Below are 19,328 nucleotides of genomic sequence, written 5' to 3'. Positions count from 1 at the left end.
TCCAAGTGCTTTCTTTCACTGGTAGCTATAGTATATCTCCAGTGATAAATACGCCTTCACAGCTTCCACTCCCCATTGCAACCTCTACGTTTATCAATGGGACAGGGTGCAACAGACAAATATCTTGTTTGTTCATGCTGGGTTCTCCAGAAGGAAGACTGCAGCCTGTTGCCTTTAGGAACCTGCTGTGATGTGTCAGAGTTAAAGCACAGTAATTCCTTTGGGGCTACTTTCTGGATACACTTTAAATGGCAGTGAGCATGAGTGCTCATTTTACAGAATGCAGATTGGCTGGGGTTTATGACCAGGGAATATATGGCTGGTCTACATTGGGCTGTGTGAAGCTATTTTGAGAACTCATGCAAATAGTCTGGCCCATCCCTCACAAGCACCCCTGTGCAAATTCAGAGCCTCTCCTACCACTACTAGCATCAGAGACATTGTGCCAAGCTGTCAGGGGAAGATGCTTTATGCAGTCTACTCATTCTCTTCCCTGCTGCCACTCAACTTCAAAGGATTCTCACCTCCTTCTTAGAATTCAGGGAAAATGCTGAATGTTACATGCCACTGGTCCTCTTCCATCCAGCATGACATCACATTTTCTAAGAGCTTTGATGTTAAAGATGTCTGAGTAAAAATTGTTCACACAACTGTTGCATTATATTTGGTCCAGAGATAGATCTTAAAATAGTTTACCAGCTAAATGCAGGTACTTGAGACCTTTTTGGTGGCACCAGGGCTCATTTTTGCCCATTTGTTGAAGACCCTGGTATCTAGCTTTAAAAACTTGTCCGAAACAGAGTTTTACATACTGGGTGCAAGGAAACGCCCCAGATCTGGCCTGTTGTCTCAGACGTGTCAGCAGAAGGCCTAAGTTCCAGGCTTTGGGCAAATATTGTCAAGTGTTTGATCTTCCCATAGGTCCATTTAGGGGTCTTCTCACTTTCTCCCTCTGCCATCTGCCTTATTCAGCCTCTAGACATTCACCAGCATCCTTAGCAGTGTTCCTCAGCACACCAACTGAGAGGTTCACAGTTGGCTGTCACTTATACATGTTGTATTACAGGAGGGGCTGTTTGCAGAAATATGAGTAAGGCACGGGACATATTTTTTTTCCTGTTTGTAGTCTTGTTACTCAAAACATTAGTCCAGTAGTTCATAACATGTGATGGCCTGTGACAGATTGTCAGGGATTTAAAGCAGTTAAGTTTGGCATCCAAAAGTATGTAAGCAAAACTAATACACAAAAATATGATCACACTAACTACCATAGTCCATATTATGTCTGATAATAGGGGTAGGTGCTGCCTTGTCACAGAGCTTCCATTGTACAAAATAACTTGAATCTTTGGCTCATGTATTTTTCCTGGAATATCATGGCAAGATCAGAAAACCTCTAAATTCAGATGTACTTTCCATATGAATGCCTAGGAGAGTTGAAGGGCCAAGAGTTTTCTAAACAATTAGAGGTACACTATTCTCTATAGGGTATAATCGTAGAATCCTAGGGCTGGAAAGGACCACACGAAGTCATCGTATCTAGGCCCCTGCCTACAGCAGGGTCCACCCTAACTATCGCATCAACTGTTCAGATTCTCACATATAGCTATTTAGGCTGTAATTAATGCCCACTGTATTAGTGCCATGTTGAATTGTTTCACACAGGCTATATCTACACTGAGGCTTTTGTTGGCAAAATGGCCATTTTGCCAACAAAACCCAGGGAATGTCCAGATTCCCAAGGCATTCTGTCAACAGTAGATGGAATGCAGCACTTTTGTCAACAGCTGTATCCCACTTCCCATGAGGAAGAACGCCTCTGTCGACAGAGATCTGTTGACGGAAAGCCAGTCTGGACACTCTGGGGGGCCCTCTATTGACAGACACGGCTTCTGTCAGTTCACCAGGGAGCCCCTGTCTGCTGTGCTTCTGGTTGGCCTATTTGCCGATAGAGCGTCTGGGCAGTCCAGTTGCTCTCTGTCAACAGAGCGGATCACTCTTGCAATTTGCTTGGCAGTTTAGCCATGATCTGTTGACAGAAGTTTTGTTGGAAGATATCTTTCGACAAAACCTGTTGACAGATCGCTCTAATCTAGATATGGTCGCAGAGCTGTGTAAGCAACTTGCCCAAGTTACTGAAATCCAGTCATAGATAAGTCACTTTCCTTTTTGTGCTTCTCCCATACACATACGGAGGATGTGCAGATCTGCTAACGAGTACTTTTAGAGTCTGGAATCATCTGGCCAGGCCAACTTGGTAAGGGTAGCTATTGCCATTTCTTCCAGGGTAAATGATGTTCATACTGGAGACAGTGTGACTCCAAGATCACAATCAAACCTATTTTAAAGGATCAGCCATTTTGATTAATAAATACCAGTTCCTAATATACCTAATCAGTGTTAATGCATTTTTAAACATATTCCCTTTTATGGAGGCATATAGGTGGCTATCAGCAGTGCAAAGTTAATAGTGTTAATGGTAGTATCAATAGAAAATAATGAAAATTGCCCATTCAGTGGTTATTGGACCCATATATAATTGTCTAGATTTATTTTGAGATTCTTTAATGTACACATTCATTGGATTCTGAAAGCATCTTACTTCAGAAGTCTTATTTTCAGTTACAGTACGGTGTTCTAATAATACAGAAGAAAATGTATCTAGAAATAAGAATAGCATTATCTGTCTATATCAAGCAAAAATCAATGGCCTTGTGAGTATAGGGATAAGAATAGTGGGTAGCTCTGGCAGAAACAGTGCCATTTTTCATCTTTGCTCTTTGGGAAGAAAATGGGAGCATTGGAAAGTGAGGCCTGGATTAGCTGTGCATTCTTTTGCATTTGTGTGTTGCATGCAGGAAACTGATAGTGAATGCACTACAGTGAGCTGTAATAGAGAGAATTTTTCCTTGACTAGTAAGTACTGGATATTTTTTGACACTGGATATTTTGCAGATTTTTGCGGGGGAAGTGAGAGAAGGAGTTCATTCTGTGTGGGGCACTTACGGGGGGGGAAAAAAAAAGTAAAAAGGAGAAACCTATCACTTTGCATATACACAAACCCAAGGTTCCACATTGTGGCAACTTTCTTATGTTAAAAGAGAGAGAAAATAAGTCGTTCTCACAGAGTCTCTTAACACCACTGTAACTGGTCAGAGGGCTTAATGTTGAAAAATGCAAGATGTCCTTGGATGCTAAATATGATGCCTCCTTAACATTTCCAGTCAGTAGTAGGCATCCTTCAGTCTGCATAGACTATGGATCACGCCCTGTATAGTTTCAATTGAGGGCTTCATTTAGAGCGTCTACTGTGACTATGAAGACCCACACAAGAGTGACAGTCCTTGCTGCATCTCTTGCAGATGTGGTGGGTGTCTGGCAAGTCCTTGGTGTGCTTTCTGTGCGCTCACATCTCCTCTGCTAGCTGTCTGATCCTCATCTCGCCCTTCTGAAGGCCCTTGTGTAACCCCTGCCTCCATCTGCTGCGATCATCTGCTAGTTCTTCCCAGTTGTCCAGCTCGATGTCTACCTCTCTGAGGTCTCTCTTGCAGACATCTTTGTAGCGCAACTGGGGGTGTCCGGGAGGTCTTTTGCCAGAGGCTAGCTCACCATACAGGATGTCTTTTGGAATCCTTCCATCATTCATCCTGTGGACGTGGCCAAGCCAGTGGAGCCGCCGCTGCCTGAGGAGGGGGTGCATGGTAGGGATTCCAGCTTGCTCGAGGACGGCGGTGTTGGTCACTCTGTCCTTCCATGATATTCCAAGGATGCGCCTGAGGCAGCGCAAGTGGAAGACGTTCAGCCTCTTTTCCTGGCGGGCATACAGGGTCCAAGTCTTGCTGCCATAAAGGAGGGTGCTGAGGATGCAGGCTCTGTAGACTTGCATTTTGGTGTGAGTGTACAGCTTGTTGTTGTTCCACACTCTCTTGCTGAGTCTGGACAGAGTTGTGGCAGCTTTTCCAATCCTCCTATTTAGCTCAGTGTCCAATGACAGGGTGTCAGTGATGGTGGACCCGAGGTAAACGAACTTGTGGATGACCTCTAACGTATAGTTGTCAATGCTAATTGACATTTCCAGTCAATGCTTAGCCAAGGAGTTAAATGCTGCCAACAAACACATCTGAGTCTCCCATAAAGCGTTACAGCATGGGTGTCCAACCTTTTGGCTTGCCTGGGCCGCACTGAGTGAAGAGGAATTGTCTTGGGCCGCATGTAAATTATATTATATAGTTAATGTATATAAATCACATAATAATGTTAACAGTTTTTAAGATCTTGTGGGGCCGCATTACTAGCTGCCCAGGGCCGCCTGCGGGCCGCGGGTTGGACACGCCTGCGTTACGGGATTGGACCTCAAGTATATAATTCTGTGCGATTCATTTTAGATATATCACTTATACTGGATTTACAGACAGTCCTTAGAGTGAGAAAAAACCCTGAAAGATCAGGTAGTGTCTGAACGTGACCAAGTGTTCTGCAGCTGCTATATAGTTACCAGTTCTGATCGGAGCTTGAGTTCACAGCTTGAGTTCGCAGCTCTTGGCTGCTACCTGGCCAGGGAGAGCCGGGTCTCTGTCATGCGCGCACCAATGCTCTTTGGTATTGCAAGCAGAACGTTACCCGGAGGTTTTGCCTTCTCACCCCTTCTTTTATAGACTTCTCTTCAGATGTAAGCCTATGGGTCTGCTGCCCCCGTACTCAGATGTGACTTTCCTCTTGTCCTTAATGGGACTTTGTTCTTTTTTCTTTGGTGTGGATCTTTTTCTCACCTCAGGGAGTTGTCTGGCCAGGCTGGCGTTGAGGATCAATCTCTCACTCCCCATTCACACATCTAATGCAATTCATACCCTATTCACACAATTTAGGTAGAGTTTTGGTTTCAACAGAGCCATACAAAATGGAATATGGTATCAAAATGGATCCTTGGTTACAATATGGTTTTATCCTTAGTGGTACATATTACACCATAACTTGAATTATAAATGTAAATTACAGATATAAATTGATAACATTAGACTAATCCTGTGTTCATTGTTAATCTGATAATTCATTGATAGCCACAGCCAGGTAACACATCACCCCGCCCCCGCGAGATGTCTCGCAGGGCAGCAGCCTTCACAAGACAACCATTGCTGGAGCCAGGGAGCATCCCTGCAGCATTCCTGGAGCCCAGCAGTGTGGGGAAGCCGCCAACACCCCCCGCCCCACACACACACACTTCTGCAGGGCAATCTCCCCTGCAACCAGGAAGCTCCCTCATGGGGCAGCAGCCCCATTCCAGTACCTTGTGGCATGGGGCAGCCAGGGAGCTGCAATTGCTTGGCAGCCACAGCCAGGAAACCATCCCCCTTCTGTACGGATATCCAGTATTTAACACAGGGAAATATGGTCATCGTATATACAGCAACCATAATGATAGACAGTGCTGTGAGTTCCGCCTTCATTTCTTGATTTCCCTTTGCCATGCTATTCTAGGAGCAACAAACAGATGAATGGAATTGTCTTAGATACAAAATCAGTTTGTATATATCCTATAAACCCTGCAGAACGTTTGTTTGGAAAAAAAAAACAGCTTTTAATAGGTACTATAACCATGGTAGAGAATGGCTAGCTAGTGAGAATTTTCTCTAATGCGGTGATTGTAGCCTGTACTTTTCATCAGTTCTTGCTATCCCTTGATCTCAGATTTTTTTGGGCCAGTGAAGGGTGGGGGTGGAGCCTGTGGAGGCTTAGAACAGTTTCCCACAGTTGTGTTAACTTCCTTTTTCTGTTTTTTTCTGATGATAAAAGATAACATAGATATAGATGAGTTGGGTGAATGTATGTTACTAATACAATTTCAGTGCATATATTCTGAATATATTTCGGTAATCTGTTTCAATTCTGGAAGTAAAACAATTTGAAATATAAAAACAGGGTGTTCAAATACTTTTATAACTAGCTATTTGTGCATTAGATAGTTCTGCTGTAAATACATGTACTCTGATATAAATGCACTATTGATATATATGATGTACAACTGTGAACTAGACTCTTTTCATGTTACAATTTTTTCTGTTTCATATCTGGTTACAAGTTACGCAGTTCAATTTGTGTTAATGAAGCAGCAATCAGCCACAATTGTCTGGGTCTAAATCTGACTATGCTGCTGAGACACATCTTGTGTCCGTGTATCTTGGCAGGTATTTCAATCACTTAGCAAGGGATAGAATTACCACAGGATGTACATCTGTCTCATAGTACCTGGGGCAGTGTTCTCTGGGTTGTCCTGCCCAAGAAAGAAAGGTGGCGTTTTCTTTGTGTTTTTTTGTTGTTGCTAGAGGAAGATCAGTGGCTATGGAACAGCCAATGCAGTAACATTAAGACACTGTTCACACTGCAAAAAATTAGTTTCCTTACACCATATAAACAGTTAGTGCTGTACTGGAAATGACATATCTCCAGATCTGAAGTAGTGGGACTGTCCCATGAAAGCTCATCACCTAATAAATTATTCTGTTAGTTTTTAAAGTGCTACATAACTGTTCTGTTTTCTTTCACCAGTTCAGTATGCAGTCTTGTTGGCTGGCATGTAACATTTTTAGCTGAGCACAATAATTAGGAAAGGGTTTTTTGATCTGTTTCCTTCAGACCCAAAACCCAGTACTGCTAGCTGGGCAGGTAACTGGCTGCAGATTAAAAAGTTAGAGGGTTGAGGGAGCCCATATCTACGCCAGAATTTAGTTAGCAAGAGAGAGGGACTGAAGGGACATGGAAGGCTGAGATGCTGGTGTAAACAATACCTAAAACTGGATTGACACTTGAATCTACGTTATTTCAAATTTCTTCCAGTGTCTTTGTCTTAGGATACTGGTGAATAGGATGGGAAATAGTAAAGGAAATCTAGTTGCAAAAATACTCTTTTTTTTTTTAAATGTCTTGTAATATTTGCTGTTTTCTGTCTCTTCACTGCAGTGAAGGCAGCAATTTGACCCCTGCTCATCATTACCCTGACTTCAGATTCAAGACCTATGCTCCTCTTGCTTTCCGTTACTTCAGAGAACTTTTTGGTATCAAGCCTGATGATTACTTGGTAAGAATTTGTAATTTCCAATGAACTCCCTCCCCCCCCCCCCCCCCCCCGAAAAAATTGTCAACACTAGTTCTGTAGCGGAGGAGGAGGATGGCTAAAAGTGCTCTAAGAGGGTAGTACAGGTTTCTAGGTTTTGTAACTGGTGTATAAATTTAGCTTTTGGCAAAACTTTTCATTCTCCAGCTTTTAAGTGATTGCTGTAGAACCTGCCATGTTAATTGAAAGTTTAATACCTAGAGTATTGCTGCTACTTCGGATAATTAACTCTGCATGAATATTATTAGATTTAAAAACTCATGTGAATTTTGCTAATTTAATTCTGAGTGCTGTCATTCTAATTACCTTGTTTATTTACTTCATAAGAAAAATCTTGTTTACATATGTGTGTCCTAATCGCTTAATTATTTTGTTAATCTTTAAAATGCTACATGACTGGAAAAAGAGATGACCTGAGAGAGAGTGATACACTTATAAAGAGTACTTTTTGTACTGTTCCTTAATTTGACTTCTGGTCTTAGGCCTTCTCTACATTTAAAAATTAGGTCGGCCAGCTAAGGGACTCGGAATTCTTCCACTGACCTAGCTACTGATTCTCAGAGAAGATAATACAGTACCAGTATTGACAGGCATGACTGCTCCCTTTTCACATTGAAATGCTTCAGCAGTGCAACTGGAATTGTGCTGCTGTAAGATTTCAAGTGGGGAGAAGCACTTGAATAATCATACTGTGTTTGTGTCTTACGCACGTGCTCAAATGTGAAAATACAGTGCTGGCTGGTTATTAAGGGCCTATGTAGCATGTCCTTCGCACTGATTAAGGGGGGTTGATACTGCTTGAAGCAGGGGGCTGTACTAGATGACCTCCTGAGGTCCCTTCCAGCCCGATGATTCTATAAGATCAGATCATTTTGCAAGTGGCCAGTTTACTTCAGAGCTATGGATTTCTCCAAATAAGGGAGGCCCAGCAGCTTTTTCCATTCCTAGTGCACAGAGATCTAATGTGGGATTTTTTTAAAAAAATGCATATTTTTACAAATATTTTTACTTGCATTAACAATGGAGGGTCTTTACAATTGAAAGAAGTTTGTCATTAATTTTAAGAGATAAACACATCAAAATTTGGTTTAATAGAAGAATCTCTATCCAGTTTATTTTGCACATTTCTGTAATCTTGGACTGTGAAACTAGCTTAGTTTGGGGGGAAAAAAGAAAATGTTCTGTAGTGTTTATAACCCAAACACAGGAGCATTCTTCTTGTACTTGGGTCCTTTTATACCAATCTAACTTGAACTCTCAATGTAAAACTATTTCTCCTGGGCTTTGCATGTATGTGTTACACAGAAATGTTAGTTGGACTTTAGGTTTCACAAAGCAGAATACTTAAACTGGTCACCATATTTGGGGTTGAGAAGGAATTTTCCAGGAGTCAGATTGGCAGACACATTGGAAGGGTTTTTGCCTTCCTCTGCAGTATGTGACATGGGTCACTTGCACTTCTAAACTAACGTAAGTGGTGAATTCGCTGTAATATTCAGTCTTTAAACCATAATACAAGAGCTTCAGTAACACAGCTCTGCGGTTAGGGATCTATATCAGGCGGGGTGGGGGAGGAAGGTTCTGTGATGCCTACAATGTGAAGGAGAGCAGCTTAGATGATCACAATATTCCCTTTTGACCTAGGTGGTTGTGGAGACACCAACCAGAGAGTCTCCCCTCCCCCCCTCAGCGCAGATGGAGAAAACTTTCACAACCAGTTTGTGTTACAGGGTGTACCTCCCTGCTCTGGCGCACACTAGGGAATCTGCTGGACCAGGGGAGGTCAATGCCAGCTCCTCTGGTGCTGCTGGCCATGGGACTCCATCTGGCAGCAGCAGAAGGACCAGCATACATTCAGTGAGGATCGGGGTGTGATTCTCAGTGGCAGAGGCCGGGTAGCTGTGGAGTATCCCTCCAACCCCTCTCCACCCTCCCTGCCCCTGAGCTGGAACACTGCAAATGAGCGATTTGTGATGCTCCAGGAGCTCTGGGAGGGAAGGGCAGGTGGTTCTGAGTGCAGGGTGTGGCTTTTCCCTGTGAGCGCTCAGCCATGGGAGTGTTGGACCACAGATGACATCAGACTGGAAGTCTGGACAGCAAAGATCCAACCTGTAGTGCAACTGAACCTAGTTTCAAGCAGGAGTAATCTGCCCTGGTGTGACTTGTGGCTTATAGATTTGCACCAGTTCAGCTGCCCCTCTCGCTTTCCACCTATACTTATTACTGGGACAGATAATCAGTGTAGGCAGTGCTTCATTTTATAGCCTTTTGATTGATGCACCTCTCTGTGGATTCAATTAAGGACTCTCTAGGGCTGCATTTTTACCATAGGAGCACCAACTGCCTGCAAAACTACACTTGTTTTTTTTTCTTTGCACAAATGGTATTTATGCACACAAATTCACTCTGCATGAAGTCCAAATATTCTGACTCCTTGTAGGTACAGTGTGAAGGGGAGGTTCTCTCACTTCCAGCTCAGGTCCCCCAGCCTAATACTCAGCTGGATTAATGGGTTCAGTTTCTCTACTCCTATATCAATCAATCAAATGTGAACTGGTCACCAATTCCTTGATGTGCTCTCAATGCAGATTTCCTCACCACCTTATGTAGAGCCAAACCTGATATACTTTTTATGGCACATAGGAGTAGTCAGGATTATGTGTTACTATAGATCTTCGATGTGGAAGAGCTGAACAGAAAAGTCACTTTTCTGGACAAAACTGGATCTTTTACTTTGGTGATTGCATCCTTTTGTTAGATGTTTAGTTACTCTGCTCCCAGCTCCTAATTAATTTAAAATCCACTATTTCCTGCTTCTGATTATAAATAAGCAACATGTTATAATGAGAGAGCTCACAAGTGGAGCCCTTTACTTTTTCATGGGTGGGGGCAGGCCTGCCCACAGCTAAAAGATTACCCCCGTTGGGGAGTGGGGAATCCACTGAGCTTGGGAAGCCGTATAATTACAGGAGGCAACCGAAAAGAAAACAGGGACAGACATGGAGGTCATAGGATAAAATGAGGGAGCTGGGAGGGGACAATGATCCCCAGACAGTGCCCACTGGTTAGGGTGACCATCCATCCCATATTATGTGGGATGGTCCCGTATTTGGGAATCCAAAAAGGCATCTCTGCTTACTTTTTAAAAGGGAATTTGGGCCCTTCCTGCCCCGCTTACCTTTTCCGCCAGCAGCTGGGCAGGTGTAGCTGCTGGCGGGAGTCACCGCCCCCCCCCCCCACCGAGCCTTGGGGGAGCATAGGCAGCTGCCGGGTCCCTGCTGCTTTCTCGGGGTGGGCCAGCAGCTGTCACCTCCCTGGGGCGTGGTGGAGCTGGAAGGAGCTACCCTTCCCAGTGATATCTCCCTGTCCCGTATGTGGGACAGGGAGATATGGTCATCCTACCACTGGTCCCTGAAGGCATCGAGAGAGCCAGTTGATGCCACCCAGAGGAACTTTATCATGATGCATGAACAGATAGAGGAGCAAAAGTACGCCCCACACTCGCAGTCTGTCTGTCCCCCTCTCGCCCCCCCCCCCCCCCCACCAGCCAGCCTCTTCTCCCTTGTCTTATAAATGGCCATCTAGGCCAAAGCCAGGAGGAAGTTTACAAGGACTTTCTGGGGCCATGGATGGAATTTGTAAGAATGAGTGGGTGGTGGGAGAAGCGTAGCCAGAATCTCTACAGGAGGCTCTGGAGGAGTCTTGGATCCCTTTATTCCAGGCGAGATTGGATTGAAATTCTGAGATAGAAACCACTGGTTGGTTATAAACTGGAACTGGTTTTACCAGTTTTGATGTGACTGATATCCTTGACCAAAAATGGCAGAAATCTCATGAGAATATCTCAAGATTTTTGCTGCTGCTATGTTTACATCCTTAACCCTGAATGTGTTTAAAACCAATTCAGATCAGACCATTTTCTAGTTTATAACAGGCACCATGTCAGGCCAAAGTCCCTGTGCTTTCTGTATTTCTAGAAAGTGCTGCAGTGGGTGTAACCCTGCTGCTGTTTCATTTGCTTGTAAAAGGAGTTGGATTTTTTTTTTTTTTAAATTAAAATCAGTAGACATTAAAATTCATTCTCCCCATTCACAGCCTCTTTACCTCACCCCCTGTCTATGATGAAGACATGATTCAAAATTCTGTTGTCTTAAGCAGTTTTTTTTCAGGCTGCAGTATGGCAACTGAAAGCTCTGGGATTGCTCTTTTATACTGGCTCCTGTTAAGAAGAGGGAGTGGGCGGGTAGAAATGGAAGGAGAAGTATCTCAGCAACACTAAGTAGGTTTTATACTGTTAATATGCATTGGCAGGGCACAGCTGTGTTTGTAGCTTTGCCATCTTCCAAATGGTACAGTATGGAAGCACTGCAGGAAGCAGGATGAAGGGGAAAAAATAAATTTGAACAGCTTGTACAAATAAATGGTGACTGGAAAGTATACAAAACATGGGTATTCAGCACGTCATTGTGTGGACCGCAAACTATTTGCTTTCTTTTTTTAACTCTTGAGCAAAAGGTGTGTGGGGTTTGGGTGAGCATAACTTTGTGGGTTAGGTTTTTCTTTTTACAAAAAAACAAACACAAAGATTCTTGTCTCAAATGTGTAATCCAAGTGTTGTGGTTTTGCTGATAGGCCGTTCCCATTTTATTGCAATTTGTTACATTTTAATATTTCAAACAATTGCCTTCAGAACATAATAGCAATAATATTTTTCACTGTTGAGGCTACATGTGTTGGCAGGAGTTGGCTGGAACTATGAAAAGAAACACAGTGTAAAGACTCTTGTTTTAAAGGTATTTGGGACAGACTGAATGTCTCTTGTCAGGCGCACGCTGGTCCAGTGACATCTGTGATCCAGCATGATATTAATTATCCAGATGTCTACCTAACATGGGTATAGCTGAGTTTCCTGTGGTCCCATAAAGTGTGTTTACAGCCACCAGTCCTGGCGCTCAGTGTTCTGTCCTGGTCAGTGTTCTCTGCTGTTGTTTAGCTCTAATATTCCCCTAAATGTCTTCTAAGAGCCAAACAAGAAGTGGAAGTGTTGGTAATGCTGCTAGAAGATGTTGACATCCTGTGGTTGGGCAAATTTCCTGTTTTGGCAATGGACAGGTCCTGAGGGTGCTAGACTAGAAGTTCAACTTGTATAACATATACTCAAACAAAAGTGAAAATTTGATGCACTACCTTTTTTAAAAAGTATTTGCCACATGGTGAAATGCATGAATCCAGAGCCAGTGGTTGCTTTTAAATTATTTCTGCCGTCGTACCACTAAGGTTGATTCCTTCCTTTTACTACCTCAGCCCCCCTTTATCTTGGAAATCTCTTCTCCTCAACATCATCTACTGATGTCTATCAGAACAAATCCTGGTCCCATTGAAATCGGTACCAAAACTTATTTTGAATTCATTTGTACCCTGATTTAGTTTATAGAGAATGATCTCTCTCAATGAAGCGCAGTCCCTTTCAAGTACTTAGCTTGATAGACTTGTGGAAAGGGGAAATTTTTTTAAAAACAGCCTCTCTCACAGTTATAGAAAGGACTAGGAAACCTGCTGCTATTATAAGAGTGATACCCCAGTGCATGGTTTAACTCATGTCTCATTTTAAGTATAGTTGGTCTGAGGAGGACATCTGATTAATGTTACTGTGCTAAAATTTCAATGTGTATGAATAGGGCTCTATCAAATTCACAGTCCATTTTGGTTAATTTCATGGTCATGGAAATTTTAAAACTAATTTAATGATTTCCAGTATTTAAATGCAAAATATCACAGTGTTACAATTGTAGGGGTTCTGACCCAAGAAGGTATTGGGTTTAGCGGGCCTGTGAGGTTATTGTAGGGGAGGATTGTGGTACTGCTTTTTTCTTCTGTATTGCTGCTATGGCAGCCCTACCTTCACAGGTGAACTGCATTACCTACTGATCAGGAATCCATATATAATGGCAGAGCTGCTGTCTGCAGAACTGAGCCCTTTAGTAAGTAGTTGCCATGCTACATCCACCTGGCTGTCATGTCAGTAGCACAGAGTAAGAGTGGCATGGTATTGTATTACCACCCTCACTTCTGAACTGTTGTAGGTGGGGCAGTGCTTTTAGGAGTGGGTACCTGGCCAACAACTGCTGCTCCCTGGCCACCCAGCTCTGCAGGTAGTAAGGGTCGCAATAGCGCAACCGGACAGAATAATTTTGACTGCCCAGATCTCCCTTTTGGGTCCAGACCTCAATTTGAGAAACATTGGTCTACCCCATGTACTCTCTACAATCTAGGGCAGAGACCAGCTTTGTGGTCTATGGCACATTTTTAATGGCTGTGAATTTGATAGGGCCCTATGTATGACATGATTGATCTTAACTATGCCTGCTTTTTTTTTTTAAAATAGAGGGAAAGCAATTATTAAGGCTTTTAATCATCATTACAAGTGAAATTCCCTTGATTACTGGCTTTGGAGAAAAGAGGGATACTTGGCGAGTTGAAGGGGAGCATGAAACTGAATTAACATTGAGGCAATAGAACAATATCAATATATCTTGCCCATAGGACATTTTGGTTCCCATCAATTAAAGCAGGGATGAGCAAAGCAGGAGGTGCAGGCCCCCTCAGGGGAGCATAAAATTGCATAAGGGAGCACAGCATGATCAGTTGCTGGGTCTCAGGCTCATTCATCTTGTTAAAATTATTGAAATATGTTACTGTTTTTATGTATGTGTATTCACATTTATATGCCGATTCATAGTGTTTACATCCCACATACTTGTTTTCTTACACCTGCTGAAAAGATGTTTTTTAATATGAACATAACCAAAATTTCCATCTGTTTAGATTACCTTTGACAGTTGGGAGGTGGGGACATGCTAATTGCAGGGATGAAAAGTGGGGCCCAAAGTAAAAAGTTTGCTCACCCAGAGTTAAAGTATTCTATCTTTACCTTTGGTTAAAAGTAGAAGGCAAATTACAATGTGTTCTTGAGGGAGAAAGCTACATAACGTTAACCAAAGTCTTCACCACAAAGTGAGATCATGTTCATGCTCTTCCCATTCTCAACTGTTGTATGGCCATGTATTTGTTCTAACTTAATGCAGAGGCTGTGGCAGCTTGAGAATCAAGGAACTTTAACTGTTGCACCTGCCATTTTTAAAAACATATTTTTGTATTGCAAGCCACCTGTATTGGTCGCAAACTCAGTTTTGTCTTTGTTTCAGTATTCAATCTGCAGCGAGCCTTTAATAGAATTATCTAACCCTGGTGCCAGCGGCTCTTTATTTTTTGTAACTAGTGATGACGAATTCATCATCAAAACAGTTCAACACAAAGAGGCTGAATTTCTCCAGAAGCTGTTGCCAGGTTACTACATGGTGAGTAACTGCAGATCATGAATTTTTCTGCTCCCATACATTTTCCATAACCTTCCTGGTTTCACATCTCCTTTTATTTCTGAATAATTTCATTCATCATCTTCCAGAATTTCAGGCTCCATGCATGCCATAGTGGCCTCACACCTCTTAAAGTGGCCACCTGATCCTCGCAAGCATGTCTCTGCGCATCTCTTGTACGGAGGTAGGTAGCAGGTCTTGATGTGCTGCCGGCACCCACCAGTACCACCCCTGCGGCTTGTTTCCAGTCAATTGAAGCTACTGGAGGCAGGGGCAGTACATGGTTACACAGTGTGCCTGACTCCCAAGGGGCAGGCAGAGACATGCTTGCTAGCACCAGCTGTCCCCGTCTCTGAGCAGTCTTGCTGGGGTGGTGGCAAGCAGGCAGCCTACCTGCTTGCCTGAGCACCCTGCTGTGCCACAGGACTTTCAGCAACCTAGAGGTGCCTGGTGGGTCAAAAAGAAATGTGTGGCTGGCCAAGTCACCACCTGTGTTAATGATGAAAGGACAGCATCAAGATGGTCACATTTTAATATAATATTTCTTTTTTTCCCTAATGAATTAGTATTAAAATGAAACCATTTTAAAGCTGATTTTTTTCCTCCCTTTTACATGCCCTTTTACACTTCATTCAAGTGTAATTCAAGGTCAGTTTCCCTTTGGCTTCTAGACTGGTTTAATCTTGGGCTTTCCTATATTAGCACAATATTTTGTTGGAACAAAACTCCACGTATGTAACTTTAAAATTATTTATTTATTTATTTATTACAAGATCTGTTTTTGGGCTTCAGCTAAGTTAGCTGTCTCTTTAATATGGGTCAATTGCCAGCAGAGTAAATAAACTGACCATCAGAACCTAACAGACTCTTGTAGGAGGCTACATTAATCTTGAGAACTACTGAGTTCCGCTTAGGAAGCAAGTCCCTCCTCGCCTTTTAGGTGATGGTCATCTCCTTGCAGGGTTGGGCCTCTGGTGAACAGATGTGTCCCCATCCTTCCAACCCACCTCCAAAAGAAGAAAAAAAATCACACTTGGACAGTTTTTCCATCTCATTTCTTTAAGATTTTCAATTTCCTGGTGGTGGTGGTGGTGGTGGTGGTAAGCTAATATAAAGTAACCATGGCTGGAAATAACCAAGCCATCCTGTAGCACCTTAAAGGCTAACAAATTGGAAAGTTTGTGTAAGGAGACTTCAGTCATGCAAAGATTCAGGAAATATAGCTGGCATTCTTTGTCCTCATTCTAAATATAATCTTTTTGCAGGTCTGAGTTGGCCTTTGTGCGAATACACAGCATAATGTCTCTGCATTATTTTTGTGAACTAACTGATCACAAATTTAACGTTATACACACATGCATTTATCAAAATAAAAAGGCTTATGTCATGTGATTATTGTATACTGGCTCCTTTTAAGAAAGAAGTTTCTTTACTTATAAATGGAGACTTTTAACCATACCAGACCTAAAATATAAATAATTTCTTCTTCGCCTGTTTTTCATATTGATGGTGTTTGAAGATAGTAGTGTCTAAAATGAGGTTTCTGCCTCCTTATTCCTTATACACTCCTACCTGATGCTTGGCCTGCTGTTGAATTTGAGATAGTACACAACTTGCATTTTGGCAGATTGTGATGTTGTAATAGGATCATTACTACTTTGCATTCTGAAGCAGACAAGAATTTGGGCTATGACAAACATGGCTGCAATTGGTAGTAACTCTGGCAAAACCTCAGTGGGTCAGAGCTTTATTCCCAAAACTGAAGTCACAATTGACATGAACAAAATAGGATCTAAACTCCTTAAGAAAGAGGTGGTTCTGTTAAGTCTTCAGTCCATCTGTAGACTCAATCCAGAGCCCTCTCGTGAGGCACATTAAGGCCAAATGCAGCAAAAATGCTGAGTTTCTTCTGTGCTCTTGGCCTAATTTAAATAGATCCCATACAAGAGGATAAGAAAAAAACCTATGATATACAGGGATGAAAGACACTATGGTTCTCTTCAAGGTAGCACAGAAGAAAAAATATGATTGTCAGGATCTTAAAATGTAGAGTGAACCATGTGTGCAAAAATGCTTCAAAATGGAAGCAGCAGGCCATGTGTCTGTCTTCTACACTCTCTCTCATCCTTAGGACTTAGTGATAGGGAGATGTGGCCTGGCTTTGGAGATGTCCTGGGACTTTCTGTATTTTGGCCCCTACACTCCTGTCACTTTAGATTCCTCATTTCCACTTGAACACAGTATCTTTTCTCTTGGGCTGTGGTAGCCTTTTCAAGTTTGGGCCCTGTGGGATAGCGAAAATGTCTGACCAGTTAAGCAAATTGTTCAGAGTATAAAATAGCACACCCCTTTTCTGTACTGATATGTTGAAATGTGAAAGCGTCTCTAACATGTGCATGTTTATTTAAAAAAAAAAAAATTTTTTTGTTTTATTAGAATTTGAACCAGAATCCAAGGACACTCTTGCCAAAATTTTACGGACTGTACTGTGTTCAGTCAGGGGGAATTAACATCAGGATTGTTGTGATGAACAATGTTTTGCCTCGGGCATTGAAAATGCATTTCACGTATGACCTGAAGGGCTCTACATATAAACGGAGAGCGTCAAGAAAAGAGAGGGAGAAATCCAACCCCACGTTTAAAGACTTGGATTTCTTGCAAGAGATGCATGAAGGACTGTATTTTGACTCGGAAACATACGGTGCACTGATGAAAACACTACAGAGGGATTGCAGAGTAAGTAAAAATTGTTCATATTTAACTTGATGTTCAGATCTGTTAATCCAGATTAACACCTGTGTAACTGAGGGCAGAGTCACTCTGAATCATCCCAAATAGTAAAGCAGGTGTGTCCAGCCCGCGGGCCACATGCAGCCCTGGACAGCTAGTAATGTGGCCCCACAAGATCATAAACTTTTAACATTATTGTGTGATTTATATACATTAACTATATTTATTTTATATGAGGCCCAAGACAATTCCTCTTCACTCAATGTGGTCCAGGCAAGCCAAAAGGTTGGACACACATGTAGTAAAGCCTTCTGATGCCATTTACGTGTAGACAGATTCCAAATGCAGGGGTGTTTTTGTTTCTTGGTTTTACTGGCTTAAATTTTCTAGTTCCAGCTGCTGAAATTGGAAATGGGTTGCTACGTAAAAGTAAACTGCATACTGTGATGAATACCGTGATGCTATGCCTACGTGTTTTTTATGGAAATGGATCCATCTTTCTCTGAAAAACAATATGCATAATTCAAATATGCTTTATGCAAACCAAATCAAACGTATCAGTTGCGAGCCTGTAATCCACTAAATGTGTATATTCTATTTTGTGTGCCTTTATCATTCCTGTATGTGAAGTTAGAAATACGAAAAGATTAAATCTGTTCTATTAATTCGAGGTCTGCTAGTGAAAGGCATTAATGTTACTTAAGGAACTTAATGTCCTGGTGCTCAAGACAGTTATGTGCAAATGGCCTCAGAGGGATAGCCTGTAGCTTCACAACAAAACAGTCCTATAGCACCTTAAAGACTAATTATATAATAAGTAAATTTTTGAACTTTCACCAGTAAGATCCACTTCACACCCACTAATGTGATACATGCCATTGTGTGCCAGCAATGCCCCTCTGCCGTGTATATTGAACTAATTAGACAGCCCCCATGCCAATGGATGAATGGACATAAATCCAACATGGGGAATGACCCCAACTTTCACTCGATTTTGATTTGTGTGTTTCTTGGAATAACGCAAGTCGAAATCAACAATTGCTGCCCAGCTGTTGTGCCCTCTTGCTGGGCCCTGCTGTGCCCATGCTGCCTACAGCATGCCCCAGCCACCCCTCCCACCAGGTGCTGCTTTGCACCCCTAGTTTCCCCTCTGCTTAGCTTATTGCCCATCTGAAAACATTAGGGGCTTGGCAGGTGCAGAGAAGAAGGTGGAGTCTCTGTGCACCTGCCAGCTGGTGCAGTGGGAGTGCTCAACCTGCTGCCTGGTTCCCAGGTCCCCCAGCGTGGGGGAGCTGAGAAACTGACCAGCACTGCTGCGCCTGGCTCTCAGATCCTATGAGCCAGGTGCAGCACTGCTGGCCAGTTTCCTGGCTCCCCCAAGCTGGGAGACCGGGGAACCATGCAGCAGGGTGAGAGACATGAAAAGTGCTGCTGCACCAGCCGGCAGGTGCACGGAGCTACCACCATCTTTGCCGTGGCTGCCGAGCCCCTCTGCCACTCACAGCCCTGGCCTGAGGGACCTGAAGGTGGGAGGGCACCCTGCTCCCTGGGCTAGCTCTTTGCCCCTCCCCCATCCCTGCATGGAACTCAGCTTGTGCAAAATTTGATTTACACATGGTTGCCCTGGAATGCAACCTGCAGGTAAGTTGGGATTTTACTGTACACCTAAACCTATAGGGGAACACTTTAACCTCCCTGGACATTCAATAAAGGAGTTGAAAATAGCCGTTCTTCTATAAAAGGATTTTACCACAAGATTACAGAGGGAGACATCTGAATTTGAGAATTCACTTGCAAATTTTACCTATTTAACCTCAGACTTAAGAGATCTTTCTCATTTCTCCATCTTGGATATTCACAGCAATGGCACACATCCCACTTAACTTGTTTACTACTTCCACTGGTCCTGTTAGTGACCCTCCACTATTTTTTCCCTTCTTCCTTCCCCCCTCCCTGCCCTCAGAGCTATATAAACCCTGGATTCTAATTATCGACTCCAGATCTGAAGTGGGTTCTACCCATGAAAGCTCATTACCTAAGAAATTAATTTGCTAGCCTTTAAGGCACTACAGGACTGCTCTTGAGTGGAAATAGATATGAGGGGAAGCAACAGC

The 19,328-nt window shown here is 42.8% G+C and overlaps 1 protein-coding gene across 4 annotated transcripts in view; it reads left to right on the top strand.

Moving 5' to 3' along the window:
• PIP5K1B (phosphatidylinositol-4-phosphate 5-kinase type 1 beta) overlaps positions 1–19,328 on the top strand; it is a 153,678-nt gene that overhangs the window by 74,075 nt on the left and 60,275 nt on the right. For all 4 annotated transcript variants that reach the window (XR_012645641.1, XR_012645640.1, XM_074994811.1 and 1 more), the window contains exons 5-7: positions 6,955–7,072; positions 14,314–14,466; positions 16,921–17,220. Coding sequence is in view for 2 of the 4 variants with exons in the window: in XM_074994811.1 (XP_074850912.1) it covers positions 6,955–7,072; positions 14,314–14,466; positions 16,921–17,220 (571 nt within the window). In the remaining 2 variants the exon portion in view is untranslated. The remainder of the gene's footprint in view (positions 1–6,954; positions 7,073–14,313; positions 14,467–16,920; positions 17,221–19,328) is intronic.

This window comes from Carettochelys insculpta, chromosome 5 (genome assembly GCF_033958435.1).
Source record: "Carettochelys insculpta isolate YL-2023 chromosome 5, ASM3395843v1, whole genome shotgun sequence".
NCBI classification, from domain to species: Eukaryota; Metazoa; Chordata; order Testudines; family Carettochelyidae; genus Carettochelys; species Carettochelys insculpta.
This window is presented reverse-complemented; position numbering and strand designations above follow the sequence as displayed.